Below are 19,122 nucleotides of genomic sequence, written 5' to 3'. Positions count from 1 at the left end.
TACAATATGCACAGCAGTTCAATGGTCAATTGGGGAAAAAAATAATTAATAGTTTAACATGAATAGTTTGCAGTCAACTTTTAAAAGTTTGAAATACAAATAACAGAACTAGGATGACTAACACAGTAATTACCTTTACAAGCACAATTGGGGACACTTTCTTCCAGATCATCATTATAGCTATTGTTAAAGCAAACAACAACTTTGTTTAGTTTGGGATGTGTGTGTGCTGTGGGAGTGTCGGACATGTGCGCGTGTGTGTGTTGGACGTGTGTGTGTGTGAGTGTGTGTGTGTGTGTGTGTTGTATGTGTGTGTGTGTGTGAGTTGGATGTGTGAGTGCGTGTGTTGGACATGTGTGTGTGTGTGAGAGTGTGTGTGTGTAACAAATGCATGTGGTAATGTATTCCTCATGTGGAGCCTATAGGATAAAACATACAGTCTCTTTAACAAGGTTACTCCTGCCTGGGGGAATTGTGGTGCCAATGATCTGAGCCGAGCTAAAATTAAAACTACTCGGAGGGGGTAAAGCCCTTTCCTCCCCTCCTTTCTCTCGCATGTTCCATTTTTTTTTTTTATCTCATTGAGCAGGAAGGTGATAGGTCGGCTGTATAATTTGGTTTTACACAACAGGCATAAATTGAGGTAAGTTTGGCTCTGTGTGTGCCTTCAGAAGGTGTGTGTGGAGAGTTAATGTGAAAAATATGGCTTTAGCACTGTGGGCTACTTCTGAAGTCTCTCAAAAAGGAAGATGCAGGGAAAACATTTGAATGTCCCGAGGAGAAAGACATTCATACCTGAAGACAAGTGAAACTCAAATATGTTACAATTGTAGGTTTTTGCATGACATTCTTCTGGCATGTAACGGCATCATTGTAAATGCATTTTTACATGCATATATAGTCTAGTGGAGATCGACTTTATAACAATAGAATTTGGGTGAAACTTCCCCGTTTAAAAATTTTGGGAGTGCCACCATGCAACGTACTGTGTGCTTCCATTGGCAATGTTAGGGGTCTGATGGTCCGTGTTGTGTATTTGAAAAGTGGTGTGGGGTTTGCTTCTCTTGCTGTGTGTTTAGTCTAGTGTTGAGCCACCCACACACACCGAAAGGACACACACACACCGAAACACAAACAGATGCGCCCGCACACATGTACGCACGCACACACGCAAGCACGCACGCACTCACTCTCTCTCACACACACACACACACACACACACACACACACACACACACACACACACACACACACACACACACACACACACACACAGGTTTTATTATCCGTGTGAGGATCAAACAATTGGTTCCCATTCAAAATCCTTAACCCTAACCTTAAGCCCAAACCCTAACTTCTAACCCTAAAATTGCTCTTTTCCTCGTGGGGACAGGCAAAATGTCCCAACTTGTCTTAAGTCTTCCTTGTTCTACTATCCTTGTGAGGACACACACACACACACACACACACACACACACACACACACACACACACACACACACACACATTGGGAAAAAAACAACCATTGGAGAAGCGTCTCACATTAAACACTGTCCCATTCAGCTCTTGCCCAGTAAGAGAGCAATGTGTGTGTGAGACAGGACAGAGCTGAGATACTAGGTCCATCTTCACCCGGTCACTGTGACCCGGAGGCCCATCCCTTCTGTTCCTCTGGCCTGACGCACCATATAACTTACATAACAAATCCTTCCTTATTGTCCCATGGGGAGCAGTGTGTGTGTGTGCGTTTATGTGTGTGTATGTTTGCGAAGGACAAGATACTTGAATTTCGCCGCTGGGGCCCCTGTCATAAATACGCCATCCTTATTGCCTGTAGGTCACATGGTTAGGGTTTCCGATAACTGTGATCTGTAATTTTCAGCGCTTGTCATCCCCCAGCTGTCCTCGACCTTATCCATAGCCACCACGGCCACTCGGGCCTGCAATTAAAAATGATGTGGGAATGATGAGCCACATTCAGATACGAGGCCTTTTATAATATGGGAACTGGTAATGACAGAGCGAACTGACACGGGGAGGCAGGAAGATGGGTAGAGAGAGAGCAAGAGAGAGGGGGAAAGAGAGCGAGAGAGAGGGAGAGGAAATGATAATCACCACAGATGGGACTGTCATTGTGGGATGAGGTGGAAAATAGCTGGGGGTTTTCCGGGGGTTTTCTGCCAACCAATGGCCCTGCCTTCTGGGGAGTTTTGTTGTGGGAAAGAAGCGACCATTTTGATTTTTGTGGGCTGGCCATAGGAGAGGTTCCAAGATGTGTCGTAACTAAAGGGGGAAGAGCCCTGCCCCTTCTTTGACGTTCAAGGGTCGGGGAGATCAGCCGCCTGCAGTGTGGGACGACGCAAAGTAATCAGCAGGACGTTTGGAGTTGACAGCGAGACGGTCGGTCTGCGTGCTGGGAGCACAGTCGGTTGTTACCCCGTCTTAGCGACCCAGGACCCCTAAAATAGGAGCGCATTATTGCGCTTTCATGTCGGCTTTGTTAGTCTCATTGGTCTCCTGACAGGTCTCTTTCACATCTTGTGAGATGGTCAATATTGTCACTCACATCTCAGTTTGCTTTGCTCCTATAGAGGTGCTCGAGACTTGTCCAGGTCTCTTTGCCTTTGCCACATTACTGTACTCCAACCATGTTGATTTATGAATATTCAAACATCACTTCCACTGTGACACCAGCGACATTGTTTGCATTTAGGCAGGGAAAGACTAAGGAAGACCGTATAACAGTGGTACTTTTACAGTGTTTGACTGACAAGTAGCAGGCTTGGATCTGTTTTTGTTTGGAGTGTTGTATTAATGCCGCCCCCCCCAACCCACAAACACAGACAATCTTGTGTTTATTTGGACACTGGGGTTGACCTTTGACTCTTCCAAATGGGTGGCTAAGCCTGCTTGTGGCTACTGTGAAGCCTCGAGCCTAAAGGTATCAGCATGCTTCAGTTTGGCTGGCGCCTAGCCAACCTCGGCTACGCGAATCAAACGAGTGTGCTCGCATTCTCCATAAAAAAAAACATTGATTAAAAAATGAGAAAAAAAAACCTGCAATACTGTACATTTTGAGACACCGTAGCCAGAATGATTGAAAACTAAATAAATCTGTGATTAATTTTGACGTTTTTCCAAGGAGCTCTTAGTCGCGCAATATTAACTAAATGTTTGGTTCAGTACTTCTCAAGTGAAAAAATTTGCATGAAAATTGTTCGTCTCTCGTTGAGTGACAACAAACACTTAATTGAAGAATCCCTACTGCTGCCTGTCACCAACGAAGGGGCGTAGACTTCGGCTACTGACTTCGACTTGCCTCGAGAATTTTTTGTGTGAGTGCACGAACATCTGAAAAAACCCTTGCCTAAAACCAAGCCAAACAAAAACTTCACAAAATGTTGTCATAATATGTGCACAAACTGTTCCAAACTGTTTAGGCTGGGAAGCATGCGGACGCCTTAAGCCTCTACTGCTAGTGCACATGGCAGTACGGTTAAGGGAGCTGCTCTCTTCAGTATACTAAATACCTACTGTAGGATTCTGGGGCCTGTTCCAATAATTTAGAGATGCATCCTTCCATCTGACCTTCCTTGAGGTAGTCACTGATCTGTAAGCGATTACCTAAGTAGGTAACACTTTATATTAAGGTTGGTTAATAAACCATTCATAAACAGCTTGTAAAGAGTTTACATAGCATTTATGAATCATTATTCCTACATTTGGAAATGACAATAAGTCATCTCTAAATAGTAATTTACGTATTTAAAAAAACACTATTTTAAAGTACGTATTTATGATTTGTACTGTAATTAGTAAAGTATTTGATCATAGTATGTTCACAATTTGTAAATGCTTAATAATGTACTTCTAATCAGTTATGTCATGAATGGGATATTTATTAACATTAGTGCATTTGAAAATCTGAATATACATGCACTTACTAACATATTAGTTGATGATTAAGATAGATCCTTATAACCATTTAGTAGACAGTACTTGATTCTCCACCAATGGCTACAAATAACCTAAAACATGCAACGGTAAAAGAAGTTGGTTATACGAATCTACATTAATCATCAACATGATGTACTAGTAAATGCAGGTGCTCACATGTATGAATACACTCACTAACACTGACTAAATATCCCATTCATGAAATATATAAACACGTTTGCATTTAAATGATGAGTAAAAACATTAATCAATCAATCATCTTACGAGTTGACAATAACTACTTTATAACTGGTTTAAATGATAAACCACATACAAATTGTGAACATACTTATTATTTTACAAGTCATTAATAAATAATTTAAGTGTTTATAAATGTGTAAATGACTATTTAGAGATTGCTTTTTGACATTCAAAATATATATATAAATGGTTACTGATAAGTAAAAAAGAGGTTTCTGGCTTTCGGTTTCATCAATTCATCCCTTTCAGATCTAGAATTACTTTAAAAGGAGAAAGGAGGTATTCCTATATTGAAGCATAACATTTATTTAGTTGTAGTGGTAGAACGATTTTGTAAGTATTCACAGGGTGTCACCTCGTTTTCAAGATCAGTGCAAAATATTTTGGTTGAAGTGTGGATTGGAATGTGTTTTCTCATACACTGAGACAGGGTCAAAAATGTCCCCTAGCCATTCTCTAACCACTTCCAGAATAATGAATGTGTCCCTCTACTATTTGCTTGGTCACAGATTTATAACAACAAAAAGCTGACTTGCGACATCACAGCGGCTAAGAAATGCCTTCTATGCATGTACTTTGTGGGTTAACTCATCACAATTGACATATTATAGAACTATCATTTCTGAAAATATTCATACCCCCTTGACTTACACCACATGTTGTGTTACAGCCTGAATTCAAAATGGATTTGTTTTCTCTCACCCATCTACACACAATACCCCATAATGACTAAGTGAAAACATGTTTTATAAATGTTTATTGAAAATTAAATACAGAAATATCTAATTTACAGAAGTGTTCACACCCCCAAGTCAATACTTTGTAGATGCACCTTTGGCAGTGATTACAGCTGTGAGTCTTTTTGGGTAAGTTGCTAAGAGCTTTTCACACCTGAATTGTACAATATTTGCTCTTTTTTAAATTTTTTATAATTCAAGCTCTGTCAAGTTGATTGTTGATCAGTGCTAGACAGCCATTTTGAAGTCTTGCCATAGATACTCTTGGCAATTTAAGTAAAAACTGTAACTAGGGCACTCAGGAACATTCAATGTTGTCTTGGTTAGCAACAGCGTAGATTTGGCCTTGTGTTTTAGGTTATTGTCATACTGAAAGATGAATTTGTCTCCCAGTGTCTGTTGGAAAGCAAATTGAACCAGGTTTTCTAGAATTTTGTCTGTGCTTATAGCTGTATTCAATTTCTCCCTAGTACTTACTGATGACACGCATACCCATAACATGATGCAGCCACCACCATTCTTGAAAATATGAAGAGTGGTTCTCAGTGATATGTTGGATTTGCCCCAAACATAATGCTTTGTATTCAGGACAAAAAGTACATTTCTTTGCCACTTTTTTTGCAGTATTACTTAAGTACTTAATTCCACTTTGACATTATGGGGTATTGTGTGTAGATCAGTGACACAACATCTACAGGTAATACATTTTTAATTCAGGAAAAAGGGGTGTGAATACTTTCTGAAGGCACTGAAGTTTGCGAGTACCTGGGTACATGACTCAAGTACCGATTCATGTATGATTCAACATGGGCCTCGAGTTTGCATTACAATCACTTAGCCTTTCCTTTTTTTGTTCAACCAAAGACCACTCATCTCACCATATCCAACCAGGAAATAACAACACGACAGTGTTTTTTCCCCCAAAACATTAGATTTTATAGTGTAGATGTCAAAGAGAAAATGTTAGAGGAAAGGACCCAGGAAAAAAAGCACTATTCTGTAACAATGGAGAGATAAAGACAATTCAAAAAACAGAATATGCATGTCATACATTTTGTAAACCTAGAACTGTTCTTTTTTTTCTTTCTTTTTTTAAACCACAGTGGTCACAGATATTACTGGCTGAAATGGAATGGACAACCCTGACGACGATATAGACCATTCATCTGGACAGAGCCCTTTGATATCTCCAGATGTCTCGAAACAAAACCCGTCCGTCCCTCAAATGATAACACCCCCCCAGAATGATAACACCCCCCCAGACTAAAAATCAGTTGGTCTATGCAGTTGTCCCGTCTTTAGTTTCCCTAAAACAGTTTTTCTACATAAATACAATAAAATCCATTGTCTGTATGTCACAAGTGCTAGATAAAGATGTTGTGAAATATTCAAAGTCATTCAATTTGTTGTTGAACATTTTCACAGGTAAAAAGCATATCTGTCAGACCAACAGGGAGCATCGTTCTTCCTCATCGTCGCTCCCGGGAAGAAAGAAAAAAACAGAGGAGCAAAAGAACGAGTTCCCACGTCATGCTCTCGTTCTCAAATCCCGATATTGTTGTAAAAAACGTACTTCTGTCCATTCAGTGCTCTTTCCTTGTGCAGATATGTTACAGGGACAGAGACAGGCATGCAGACACACAAACCATGCAGATATGTTACAGAGGTGGTGGAAGAGTGCAGTAACCCAACAACCAGGCCCTTCTAATAAACCACAGACAATCCTCAGGCCTGGTTTGGAGGAGAGGATAAAAAGCAGGAGGAGAAGAAGAAGAAGAAAATAATGCCCCCATGATAAAACAATTAAAAACAAAACAAAATGGAATGTCTTTTGTTGAGCATGATTAAGGTCATGTTCAAATGACTATCTGGACATGCTGATAACCAGACAGTATATAGTCCCTTTAAAAAATATTGTTTGAATACAAGTGACTAAGCCATGGCGGCCATTGCTGTGACTCGTGTTTCCAAGCATCCTGGGAGAGCTCTGGATGATAGCTTATAAAAAAGGCCCCCAATACAATAACAGCAACAACAATTGAGACGCAGACTGGACTTTTAACTCATAGTCTGTACCCCTTGGATGAGACTGGGTCCATTGAGATGACCCTTGACCTCACTAGTCATCTTCCTCAGCCGTCAAAGGAGAGGGGCGGTTTGGGCAGGATGGGTGAGGTTAAAGGGTGAGAGGGGAACTATTGATGGGTTAACTATGACCCTTGGGCTTATAGTGTTTAGTCATTACAGGGCAACCCTTGTGTAATCATTCCAAGGCAAACCCTACTGAAATACACATCCTTTAATAGATAATATAGAGAAGGTTTTACAAACACAGTTAAAAGTGTTTGGTTGTTGGTCAGAAAATGTTACCTATGTAAGTGTGTGCAATACCAGTGGTCTTCGCACTGTAAACTCATGCTTGTCAGTGTTTTAATGGAGGAGACATCAGAGCTCCAGAAACAAGTGACTTGTCCCTTGTTTGGGAACAACCTTTCAACTTTTCTATGTAGTGTCAAGTATGAATAGAGCCTAAGTCAGTGGTGTACACTGTAAAGAAACAAATGGGATGCTACTGTACTGAACCCTCAGCCAAGGCATCCAGGAATAATGAACAGTGCCCTCTGCAACACCAGGAAGTGCCAAACCAGACCAGCGAATGAAACATGAGCAAATCACCTTGCAATACTAACTTTTTTCCTCCCAAAACAAGATTGTAATATGTTATAATATATAATATACTTTTAGATTTTTTTTGTCATATATAAATCTACTATGAACAGACAGTATAGTAAATACACAATTGTTGGAATCATTATACAAAGTAGAAATATTTGCAATTCCACCCCCCCATCTCTCTCCATCCCTCCCCTTACAACACCAGATCCTTTTGCCATGAAAAGGAACTGAACTCTCACTTGGTCGTGAGACAAGTCAACTGTAGAAAGTGTAACAGAGAGAAAGAACTGAAAATAATACAAAAACAACAGGAATACAAATGAAAAGTACAGAGACACAGAAGTCCACTTCAAAAGACAACAAGGACAAAAATGAAAACAAATAAAAAAATACCAAAAAATATTGGTAAAAACCACACAAATGAAGTAGTCATCAAAACAACTGCGTTGGAAAAATCCGGAAGAAAGATCAATGCAGAAACAACATCAATTTTCCCCAGTTCTTCCTCCTTTACCAAAAGTAGAAACAAGTGATTATGACTTCAATGGAATAATGTAGAAGGTAGTTGCCCAGAGGCTAAACATGAGTTGGGGGTGTGGGTGTTCAATACACCGTATAGGGATCACTATATCATTCATTCTCCATATTCTGCACTATAGGTGTTTGAGAACTAAGTCAACTGTATGTGGTAAGAAAGTTTTTGGACAGCATGCGTGAAAATGTATTGTATATACAGTTATTTAATGTGTCTCACACAAGATTGAATACACTTTCCTGTACCAAAAAAAACCCCAAACACTCCTAGCAGTAGCTATGACAACTGTGTCTGAGTGTATAAAGAGTTTGCTTACTGGATTGCGACGTGACTCACGTACACACGCACATGCATGAACCTGTTCGCTAGCACCTGACACCTGACTTGAAGAGCACCTGTGTGGACAGAGAACATGGGTGCCACTTGCTCCTCTCCGAAAACTCACAGAGGTGGTATGTCCGTCTAATTGCTCTGTCACCATGGTAACAAAGACATTTTTTTTGTGTGTGAACAAAACGCCAAAAGAACGGCTCATTGTATCTACTGCCCCTAAATGACTGTAAGATCGTCTGAACGTTGTGACATTAGAACGTTTTGAAAGGTGAGGGGTGAAAGTTAACAAAAATGGGGCAACTGTTCTAATTCCCTCACAGAGAACAACCTTGAATGTAAAGTCATGATAGTAAAATCTGTCTTATAAGCTTACAATATTTACGTGGATCCTGACTATTGCGCTGATAGCAATGTCACGCTTTGGCTTAATTTCTTGTCTTACTACTACTATTTTTGAACAGCATTCTCGTTTAAGATGGCAAGTCTCTCTAGTACAGACTACAGTGCATGCTAGCTAACTCTTTCGAAGAGGTGACGTGTATTTGGTTAAGGGTTTATATACCAGCTCGCTACATCATTGGCTGATGTTTCAACCGTTGATTCAACCATTCAGTTCCACTGAAAAAGACTAACCATGTTAGTCCCTGTGTAGCATGGCAACTACCTTCTAAATGACAGTAAAGGGGTTACGACGAGGTCAAAGGGAACAGGGATGGGACAGTGGGCTACAGGGAATTCAGGGTAAACATGCCAAGGGCCTTCTGTCTATGTGCCATCGTGCTGGCATTTCCAGTCTCGCCACAACATAAGGGGATGAGGTGTGAGGGCGAGAGGAGGGCACCTCTCTCCCCTCGAAAACTCATTTAAGGCAAAGCTCTTCGTCGTGAGTTCATCGTAGAATCCACCAGGCTGGGAAAAAAAGGCACAAACTCAGTCTTTTTTACTGTCTGTCATCTCGAACCAGAAGACCTGGTCACATGTCCATCGTGCTCTCTCTCTTCCTCGCTTTGTACCTATCTTGCAACACAAAAAAATGTCTGCTTTCGCCAATCAAAAAGTTGGCCAGAAATTTCAGCAAGCCCTGCGACGTCTCTCTTTTCTCAAAGTCTTTTGTGAATGGTAACGACTGAAAGTTCGTAAACAGTGTCGGAATTATATCATAGGGCACTGTTGCTGTTTTTCAGTGAAAGGAAAAAGGAACAAACGACATAAAGACAAATGAAAGAAGAGTGCTAACTTAGAAATTCGGTGTCTGGAGTGGTACTTCAGACAGAGAGTGTGTCTGTTACAAAAAAAGCATGGACACTGAAGGTCACCTTAGAACCCACTGGTCCTGAAGTAAAGATCCGAAGAAACCTGGCAACCCGAGGCTCCTTGTGTTCTGCCTCCTTACATAGAGACAGTACAACATATCGGCGGCCTTTTAGTCCATCCACTCCGGACGAGCGAGATAGTGTCGTCTTCTGTTTCCGTTTCGTAACCGCTCAACATTGTCCCCTGTCCCCCCCGGGGCTGATGTGCCTTCTAGACAGGGCGTGGGAGGGGCCAAGGATTGGGGTCAAATTCAAACGGAGGTTAGTGGTTGGCTGAGGACTAAATGGGTGTCTGAATGGTAAAGGGTGCGTGGTCATCCCTTTACAGAGGCACCTCCTCCTCCATAGGCTCCTCCTCACTCCTGGAGAAAGACAGGACAATGACACGTGTCACAAACAGCCCAACCATACTCTATACAACCATAGACTGTTGTCGCACACACACACACACACACACACACACACACACACACACACACACCGCCTTGGGAGAGACGTACCTCCTCTGCTTGTTGGCCACAGAGAGGGAGGCCATGGCAGTGACGGTCTCGGCCTCCTCCGTCTCACACTGACGAGCCTCGCTCAGAGAGTGGCCCAGTGTGGAGGCCCCGCGCTGCAGAGATCGCCAGTATTTACCTACAACACACGACAGGACAAAGGTCAAAAGGTGATTATTAGATAGAGCAACTGGACAAGATGTCAAACAACGTCTGTTATCCAGGGCCGAGTGCTGCTGTTTACTCTATGGTAAATGCACGCTGGCAAATCAAATGGCAAAATCATTTGCTGGTTGTACTGTAGCTTGGAGCGAGGAAATATGAACCAAAATAAATCCATATTGCAATAAATTGGCTCAATTGATGCGATAACGATAAATAGAATACGTTTATAACATTAATGTGCTCCACATTTATACTTTTTGAAACTACTACTACTAGTTTGATGGTTGTAGCCATCAATTGTCCCATTAACAATCACCCATATTAGAAAACGTATTTAATTTCTAACTTCACATTTCTCGCCAAGCGATCGGTAAAATCATTTCGGGTTTATCGCCCCAGCTCTATTGTGGCCCATCGAGTGGGACTGTTTCCCGGGTGAGTAGAGTAAAGGGTCACACACCATGTTCCTCCAGCACCTTCTCCATGGAGTGGACAGCGTTGGGGTTGGGCCTCTGCTGCATCACCTCCTCAGGGATAGGATCCAACTGGACGGACAACACGCACACAGGAGTGAGTGACAGGTTAGATACAACACGGCGATAGCAGAACCCCCCTCCCCTCTCTGTGGATGGATGACTACTTCTGACTGGGGACCTCTGCCCAGTGTTGAATCACCCAGCCAGTCCAGCGGTGGAGAACAATTTGATTCAATAACAAAAAAGGCTCACAGATGAACTGCAGCCTCCCACTCGAGGAGCCACTCTACACCACAGGCTACAATGTGTGCTTTGTGCTGGGTCCCGCTTTACACACACACATACAGTGCACACACACACACGAAGAGAATGGCGCCGGAGGGAATAGCAGTCTTTTTACGGGCTCCTGACCAATTGTGCTTTTTTGTTTAAAAAAAAACGTAACGTTTAATCATTTCCTATGACTGAAAAGAGCTTCTGGACATCAGAACAGCCTATCACTAACCTCGATTTGGACGAGGACTTCTACTTCAATGAGTCGGCGGCGAATTAATAAATCGCCTCTACCCTCTTTTCTATTGGCAAATGTGCAATCGCTGGAGAATAAACTGGATGAGCTTCATTCGAGACTATCCCATCAACAGGACATGAAGAACTGTAATATACTATGCTTCTCTGAGTCATGGCTGAACAAGGACATTGATAATGTACTGTACATCTAGCTGGTTTTTGTATGCATTGGCAGGACAGAACGGCAGAGTCCGGTAAGATCAGGGGTGATGGTGTGTGTCTCTTTATTAATAATAGCTGGTGCGCAATCTCTAATATTAAGGAAGCCTCAAGGTTCCGCTCGCCCGAGTTAGAAAACCTCATGATAAGCTGCAGACCATACTATTTACCAAGAAAGTTTTCATCTGTATTTTTTGTAGCTGACTATTTACCACCACAAATTGATGGTGGCACAGGGCTGTTTTGCTAGCACAGACTGGAATATGTTCCGGGATTTATCCGATGGCATTGAGGAGTTTACCACATCAGTCACTGGCTTCATTAATAAGTGCATCGGTCCCCACAATGACCATACATACATATCCCAACCAGATGCTTGGATTACAGGCAACATCTGCACTGAGCTAAAGGCTAGAGCTGCCGCTTTCAAGGAACAGGATACTAATCCGGACGCTTATAAGAAATCCCGCTACACCCTCCGACGAACCATCAAACAGGCAAAATATCAATATAGGACTAACATCGAATCCTACTACACCGGCTCTGACGCTCGTCGGATGTGGCAGGGCTTGCAAACTATTACGGAATACAAAGGAAAACCCAGCTGAGTGCTGCCCAGTGACGCACCCTACTAGACGAGCTAAATGCCTTCTATGCACACTTCAAGGCAAACAACAGTGAACCATGTGTGAGAGCACGAGCTGTTCCGGACAGCTATGATCACGCTCTCTGTAGTAAGATCAGTTGTTAAGTTAAAACAGGTGAACATTCACAAGGCCATAGGGCCAGACCAATTACCAGGAAGCATCTGCTGACCAGCTGGCAAGTGTCTTCCCTGACCTTTTGAACCTCTCCCTGACCCAGTCTGTAATACCTATATGTTTCAAGCAAACTACCATAGTCCCTGTGTCTAAGAACGCCAAGGAAACCTGTCTAAATGACTACCCCCTGTAAGCACTCACATCTGTAGCCATGAAATGCTTTGAAAGGTCATGGCTCATTACTAAGCTCATTACTAACCTAAGGACCCTGGGACTGAACACCTCCCTCTGCAACTGGATCCTGGACATCCTGACGGACTGTCCCCAGGTGTTGAGGGTAGGCAACATCGAATCCGCCACGGTGACCCTCAACAAGGGGTGCTAAATCCCCTCCTTTACTCCCTTTTCACCCATGACTGCGTGGGAGGGGATGATTCCAACACCATCATTAAGTTTGCTGATGACACGACGGTGGTAGGCCTGATCACCGACGATGAGAGCTTCAAGTTCCTTGGTGTCCACGTCACTAAGGACCTACATTGGTCCCAACACACCAACATAGTCGTGAAGAGGGCACGACAACGCCTCTTCCAACTCAGGAGGCTGAAAACATTTGGCATGGCCCCTGGCATGGCCCCCTAATACATCACCTGGGACTAACTCCCTGTCACCCAGGACCTCTATGACAGGCGGTGTCGGAGGAAGACCTTGAAAATTGTCAAAGACTCCAGCCACCCAAGTCATAGACTGTTGTATCTGGTACCACACAACAAGCAGTACCGGAGCACCAAGTCTGGAACAAAAAGGCACCTGAACAGATTCTACCCCCAAGCCATAAGACTGCTGAACAGTTCATCAAATGGCTACTTCGACTATTGACATTGACTCCCTTTATTACAGTATTTAAAAAACAATTGTACTTGTTTTACACTCCCTTGTACTGGCTCTATGCACAATCACACGTTACACTGACACACACGCTGATGTCACACCCGCACACACACACACACACACACACACAGCTGCTACTCTGTTTATTATGTATCCTGATCGTTATATATCCTGATTGATTGTTTATTATATATCCTGATCACTTTTACCCCTACCTACATGTATACTGTATTACATCAACTACCTCGTACCCCTGTTTTTATTCAGCTAATATTTGTCTTACTTTTTAACTCTGCATTGTTGGGCATGGGCTCATAAGTAAGCATTTCAACTGTAAAGTCTACAGCTGCTGTATTCGCGCATGTGACCAATAACATTTAATTTCACTTGAGGCGTGCACACACACACGCGCACACACGCACACACACACACACACACACACACACACACACACACACACACACACACACACACACAGGGATACTGAGTGTTAGGAGAATCAGATGAAGGAAACAGGGCATTCCCCAACCTGCTTTTCCAATCCGGAATGATTACATTTTCCTCTGGCTCACTGTGTGTGCAGCATTTCTTTACCCCCTTGTGAGCAGAACCATTAAAATAAAGACCCAAATACTTCCATGTATAAACACGGGACGAAATATAGGCACACAGACGTCTTTTTGCCCTATCATAACCTTGCTGAAAAGAAAGTGGAGGAGGAGGAGGTAGAAAAAGGCTTGAAACATTAGAAGAAGAGCATGTCAGAAGAGAGGAGAGGAAAAAGGGATCGCCGGTCGGTTCCGTTCGGCCCAAGCTGGAATTTTTGTTTTAATTAAAACAAATAGAGGGTGAGGAGGGGGTGAGGAGTGCGAAGGGAGAGGCCAGTCTAGAGAGAGGGATACTTTAATCCTGGCTGTGGCACGACAAGCTGCATTATACACACACATACACAAGCATGCACATATGCACAAGTACACGCACACACAGCCACACACACCAGTGATGCGCGTGTTGACGCAATAATCCGCAGTCGCCGCGGTGGGTTTAGGCTCATGAAATATAGCGAGGATGAAGGGCAGGGTGGGGGTGGGCGGGTTGAATAAAGAGAAAACAAAGCATTAAAAAAAAGCCATAAATGTATCATTCTTGTGCAATTCATATCTAAAGGCTACATTGAGGTTTTTAATTTCCTTATTTTGATCTGCCATTAAGTGCGTAAGCCTAAGCTTCTTGGCCTAAGTGTACGTGCACCAAACACACGCCAATCACCTTTAGGGAACTTGGACAGGAAAAGTTAACCATGTCGGAGTTTCGTTCAATAAGAGAAAGCTGTGAAATGGAGAGTTGAAATTAAAGAAAGGGGCCAGAACAGTAGCCTCATATTTGGGAAAGATGTTATGTGCGATGAGTGTACATCTGAACTTGGGAACAGGAGTGGAGGAACACTATTTTATTTTAGCATCTTGAGAGAATGAATGCGCGGTTAGGGGACATCTGTAAATGTGCAATCGTTATCAGCATTATAAAAGCTGATAGTTTTTCAAACACATAAAATATGCATCCAAGCCAAAGCGAAATCTTATCAGAAACATGTCGGGTCATTTTCACAGCAATTCCCTGAAAACCGTTTAGGGACAAACAGAGACATTTTTTTCCAGTTCATTTTGCATTTTCTCCCTGGTCCCTAAATGTCTTTCCTGTGCGAGAGAAGCAGAGATGAATGAGAAAACTTTACCGACGTCAACAACATCGAAGCATTCATTATATCGATGTGTGACACATTTTCTTGTGAGCAAACTTGATTTAGTCTTCCAGGGCAACAGAAGAGAAGCTGCATGTATCTATCTTTGACTGAACAGCGCATTTTCTATATTTGTAGGTTAGGGTCGAGTGCGGCTCCCAGATTTAGACTTTATCACATATAGTCGGATGGTTGCGGATGGGTTATTAGCAATTGCCCGTGGGTGCGGGTGAACAAACAGCAGACCCGCACACATAGAATCACAGAATGGTTTGGGGTACTGTACAAAACACATGCTCACACACTTCCCCACACACACCAATACCCTATCATTCACTCCCTTGAGCGGCACAGCAGTGGTGCACATGGATGGCTGCAACGCAATTTCAGCGGCTTTAGAGGAAACGCGAACCTGTGTGTCTGTACTAAGATCAAGGTCTGGGGCTGTCCAACACACACATGCGCATAAGAGACAACAGAGGACTTTGTTCACTTTGGGGGTCACTCACACCAGGTCCTAAGTGACGCACCATACCCACCAAACAGAAGGCGTTCCCTCTCAAAGCACCCCTACAGAAAAACTGTTTTCACAGTATTAATATCTGTATATCATCCATATTCACACTGCTCTGATATCAATGGTCTTCAAGGACCCCACTAATACTGCTGATTTGGTACAGTCCAATCATTGCCAGTTAACTAGTTGTCCCCCACGATGAAATCGGTTTTGACGAATGATGTGTCTTGTCATAGAGATCCGGCTTTTACAAAATGATTGGCACAAGGGGGGCACAATATGAATCAACTGACCGCTGCATCATTTGTGCTGTTGCATTGTTTGATATGGCCACCCTAAGGGACCCTTGAAATACTGCTGAGTGAGTTCCCTATTACTCATCCTTCTTTTTCCTTTTGTTAAAGTTGGAGAAATTAATTTTTACAATAGTGAGCCAAGATCCACAAATGTGTGTGTGTGTGTGTCTATGCCCCCTATTGTGTTTGTGTTCACCTCCGGTCCCTACCAGCCAAGTCATCTCTCCACCACTAGCCCCCCCCCTCTTCCCCTGCCCCACCACTACCCCCAGAGACCCGCTGCCTCCAGACTGGCCTGGCACCGTAACCAGGGATGGGGTCCCCACATGGGGCCAGGCTGGGGGGGCTCGGGGGGCTGTCTGTCTGTCAGCTTGACGGGCAGCTGTAAACTTTAATGGCTCTTGTCAGCACACTCCGGGCCTATCTGGCAGGTATGACACACACGGCGCTCCCCGCGGCATCCACAGTGATGCAAGGCCTTTATTTGAGTTTCTACCCCCCCCCCATCCTCCCACTTCTCTATCTTCACAGCAAGAAAACCATCAACTTTTTCCAACAGAGAGCGAGAGAATAGCTTTTATTGGAAGACGGTGTCCGTTGCTGCCTGCATTGTGTAAATCCAAGCCTTCAAACGCATGAGGGGGAAGCCAACAAATTCGAGACACCACACGAACCAGAGGCTCTGAAGGAATGTGGCCCCGGAATGAAAAAAAAAAACATTCTGGGGAAGGAGGTGAAACCATAACACTGGTGGGAGGAATTTGACTTGTTCAGCAGACTCGAGACACAAGGCATCTATTGTTTTCTTGTTTGTTTTGCATGTACGTTGGATCGACCACTGACACCAGTTGATTACGTTATATGCTAATTGAGCGAGCTAACTAATTATCGAGCAGAGCAGGTAACCTTTTTTGCTGCATTGTTTCCGTTCGCTAAAGAGAGTGAAATGCCAAAGCCAGAGAAAGACAAAAACGGACCATGCTTAATGTAGCTAGAGGGTAAGCACAGAGGATAACCTCATCGGCGACTGGCAACAATTAGCGTATTAGCCTGTTGTTTATCAAATAATTGCTAACGACCACAATTTGGATGAGAGGGCGCAACATCTGTTTGCACACTACACTCAATTAGTCACGAGGTCAGAGTTGACTAGCATCGTCGCCAATGCATCATTCATGAGAAATTTAACTAGAGAGGCTTTGGCGATTACGCACTCAAACGGTGAAGTAAAAAAAGGCCTGTATAGTCCATTCACCAATTTGTATCAGTTTTTTCCCCCAACCTAATCCGAGCCACTTTCAAAGGGAACCCAATGCTCATTAAAGCAAAGCTTGTCTTAACCTGCCAATAAAACGGGGGAATATGTTTCTCACTGTGGAGTGGCCAGTAAAACGCTCGATGCACAGACTACGATCACACGGGAGGCAGTGGGGCTATAAACCCAATCCAGAGGTTTGGCCCTGATTGTGAACTTATTTAAACTCCTAGTATGTCTACATTTGAGATCGTATTCTTAGGCCAATGAGAGACCAATGAATTTTTTTGGTAATGCATTTTAGTCGCGTTGCTTGAATAACATAACTGAAAGCCCTGCTTCTCTGTGACGTGACAAACAAATAAAGCAGTAGACTAGCTGACTGGCTCATTATCCCTTTATCACTACCTAACACACGCATCCACAAATACACACAACCCCGTTCCTCTCTATCTGCCTCATCAAATCGCCGCTGGCGAGAGTCATTGCGCCGCATTCCATCTCCATTACACTGGACCTTATGCAAAGACTGATAAAACACTCGCTTCCTGCCATTTTGATTAGAGACATTTGAACTTTTATCTGTTATTGTCTCCCCTGCCTTGTGTTCTCCTTCTTGTGCCGTTAAGACTTGTTGAACCGGTCATCACACTAACGAGGGACTGATCTGCACTTGTTCAAAGACTGGCTGGGCTTCCCAATGAGAAGAGGCAATGAAAAACACAGCGGGTTTGGCCAATCACCAGTGTCTAAATACGGCGGCGGCTCATGGGCAGTCAAAGGCGACTAATGAGCCGTGTGTTCCAACTCCTTATCAATGGTAATGTGGCGTTTCACGTGTGTTCCTGGCTCTGCATTTTTCCACTTGCCCAACGTCCGGAGTGAAACTCAAACCCTGGAGCTTGCTGGTTTATGACAATAGCTTCCTCCCCCGACTTCGAATGATTCCCCAATTTCCTTTGATTCTCCGATCTCTCTGGGCCTGTCGGTGACCCTGTCGTGAGAGGTGTGAGGGTAAGAGCTTTCAGATGTGGGCTGCTAACGGGGTCCCAGAGAGAAGGGCGAGAAGGGAGCCCTATGGGGCCAGTGCTGGTGCCTCTTTTTCGACTTCCAGACTCCCCGCCTTGCTCACCCATCGACCCCCAAAACAGCCTTCTCTCCTGGCTACTGAAACCTGAAACCTTCTTAGCCCCAATCCTTTCAGGAGTAGCCTGCCCTTGTTCCTCTTCTTCCCCCCTTTCTCTACCCTCCTTCATGGCTCCATATATTAAACCAAGCCATAACCCTCAGTGGTAAATTGAAGGAACTTTGGCGATCCAGCTCAGAGCTGTTAAGATTCTAGTTCTTCTGACAGGTTGACGTTGGTCCACTGTGGAGCTTAAATTCCCCTTCAGGCATTGAGGTTTCTTTGGTGGGTTCAGAACAGTTTGACCGCATTTGACCATGTTTCAGTCGGCCTCTCATACGCGCCCAGCTTGTCCCGGTCACTCTGAATCGAAGCTGCAACCCGTTTGGGGCGCGGTCGCCTGTTGGTCGCTGCTTTCTCTTTGTCTGGGGCGGCTGGTAGCAGTGACCACGTTTTATTAGCGTGATCCAGCGTTATTGTTCTGTTTGTTTTGCATCGGGCCCAAGATCCACATTGGAGCGGAGCCATCCGGTCTTTTATGGTTCCAAGAGCTTATTTACTGCCTTGTCTGGAGGGAGGACTGGAATAACACAGGCACCAAGGCCTCTTATCAGCCAGTCCAGTCTAACCTGACCTCGCTATCTCTTCCTAGCCGTATCCTCTATCTATACTCAACTTCACCAGCATCTAGTGCAATACTAACAGTGAGCATGACTATTCATCATACATGTGCATCCTTATCTTCACGGTTAGCCAGCAAGCTACTCTTCCAATGTCTCTCACTCATTACTCCAGAAATGTGGACAATTAGCCAGTGCGCACATGAAAAGAAATCCCAGCGGGGCCTCCAAATTTGCTACCCATTCTGTTGAGCTTA

At 43.7% G+C, this 19,122-nt stretch overlaps 1 protein-coding gene across 7 annotated transcripts in view; it reads right to left on the bottom strand.

Moving 5' to 3' along the window:
- Positions 1-5,626: 5,626 nt before the first annotated feature.
- The window catches only part of hdac4 (histone deacetylase 4), a 234,635-nt gene continuing 221,139 nt past the window's right edge, over positions 5,627-19,122 (bottom strand). For all 7 annotated transcript variants that reach the window (XM_042306738.1, XM_042306737.1, XM_042306740.1 and 4 more), the window contains 3 exons: positions 10,914-10,998; positions 10,292-10,427; positions 5,627-10,153 (listed from right to left, as the gene is read on the bottom strand). In XM_042306738.1, coding sequence (XP_042162672.1) covers positions 10,114-10,153; positions 10,292-10,427; positions 10,914-10,998 — 261 coding nt within the window. In that variant the 3' untranslated portion in view covers positions 5,627-10,113. The remainder of the gene's footprint in view (positions 10,154-10,291; positions 10,428-10,913; positions 10,999-19,122) is intronic.

The sequence above is a fragment of the Oncorhynchus tshawytscha genome, linkage group LG26 (genome assembly GCF_018296145.1).
Source record: "Oncorhynchus tshawytscha isolate Ot180627B linkage group LG26, Otsh_v2.0, whole genome shotgun sequence".
Taxonomy (NCBI): Eukaryota; Metazoa; Chordata; class Actinopteri; order Salmoniformes; family Salmonidae; genus Oncorhynchus; species Oncorhynchus tshawytscha.
Note: the sequence above shows the minus strand (reverse complement) of the source record. Positions and strands in the feature narration are given on the sequence as shown.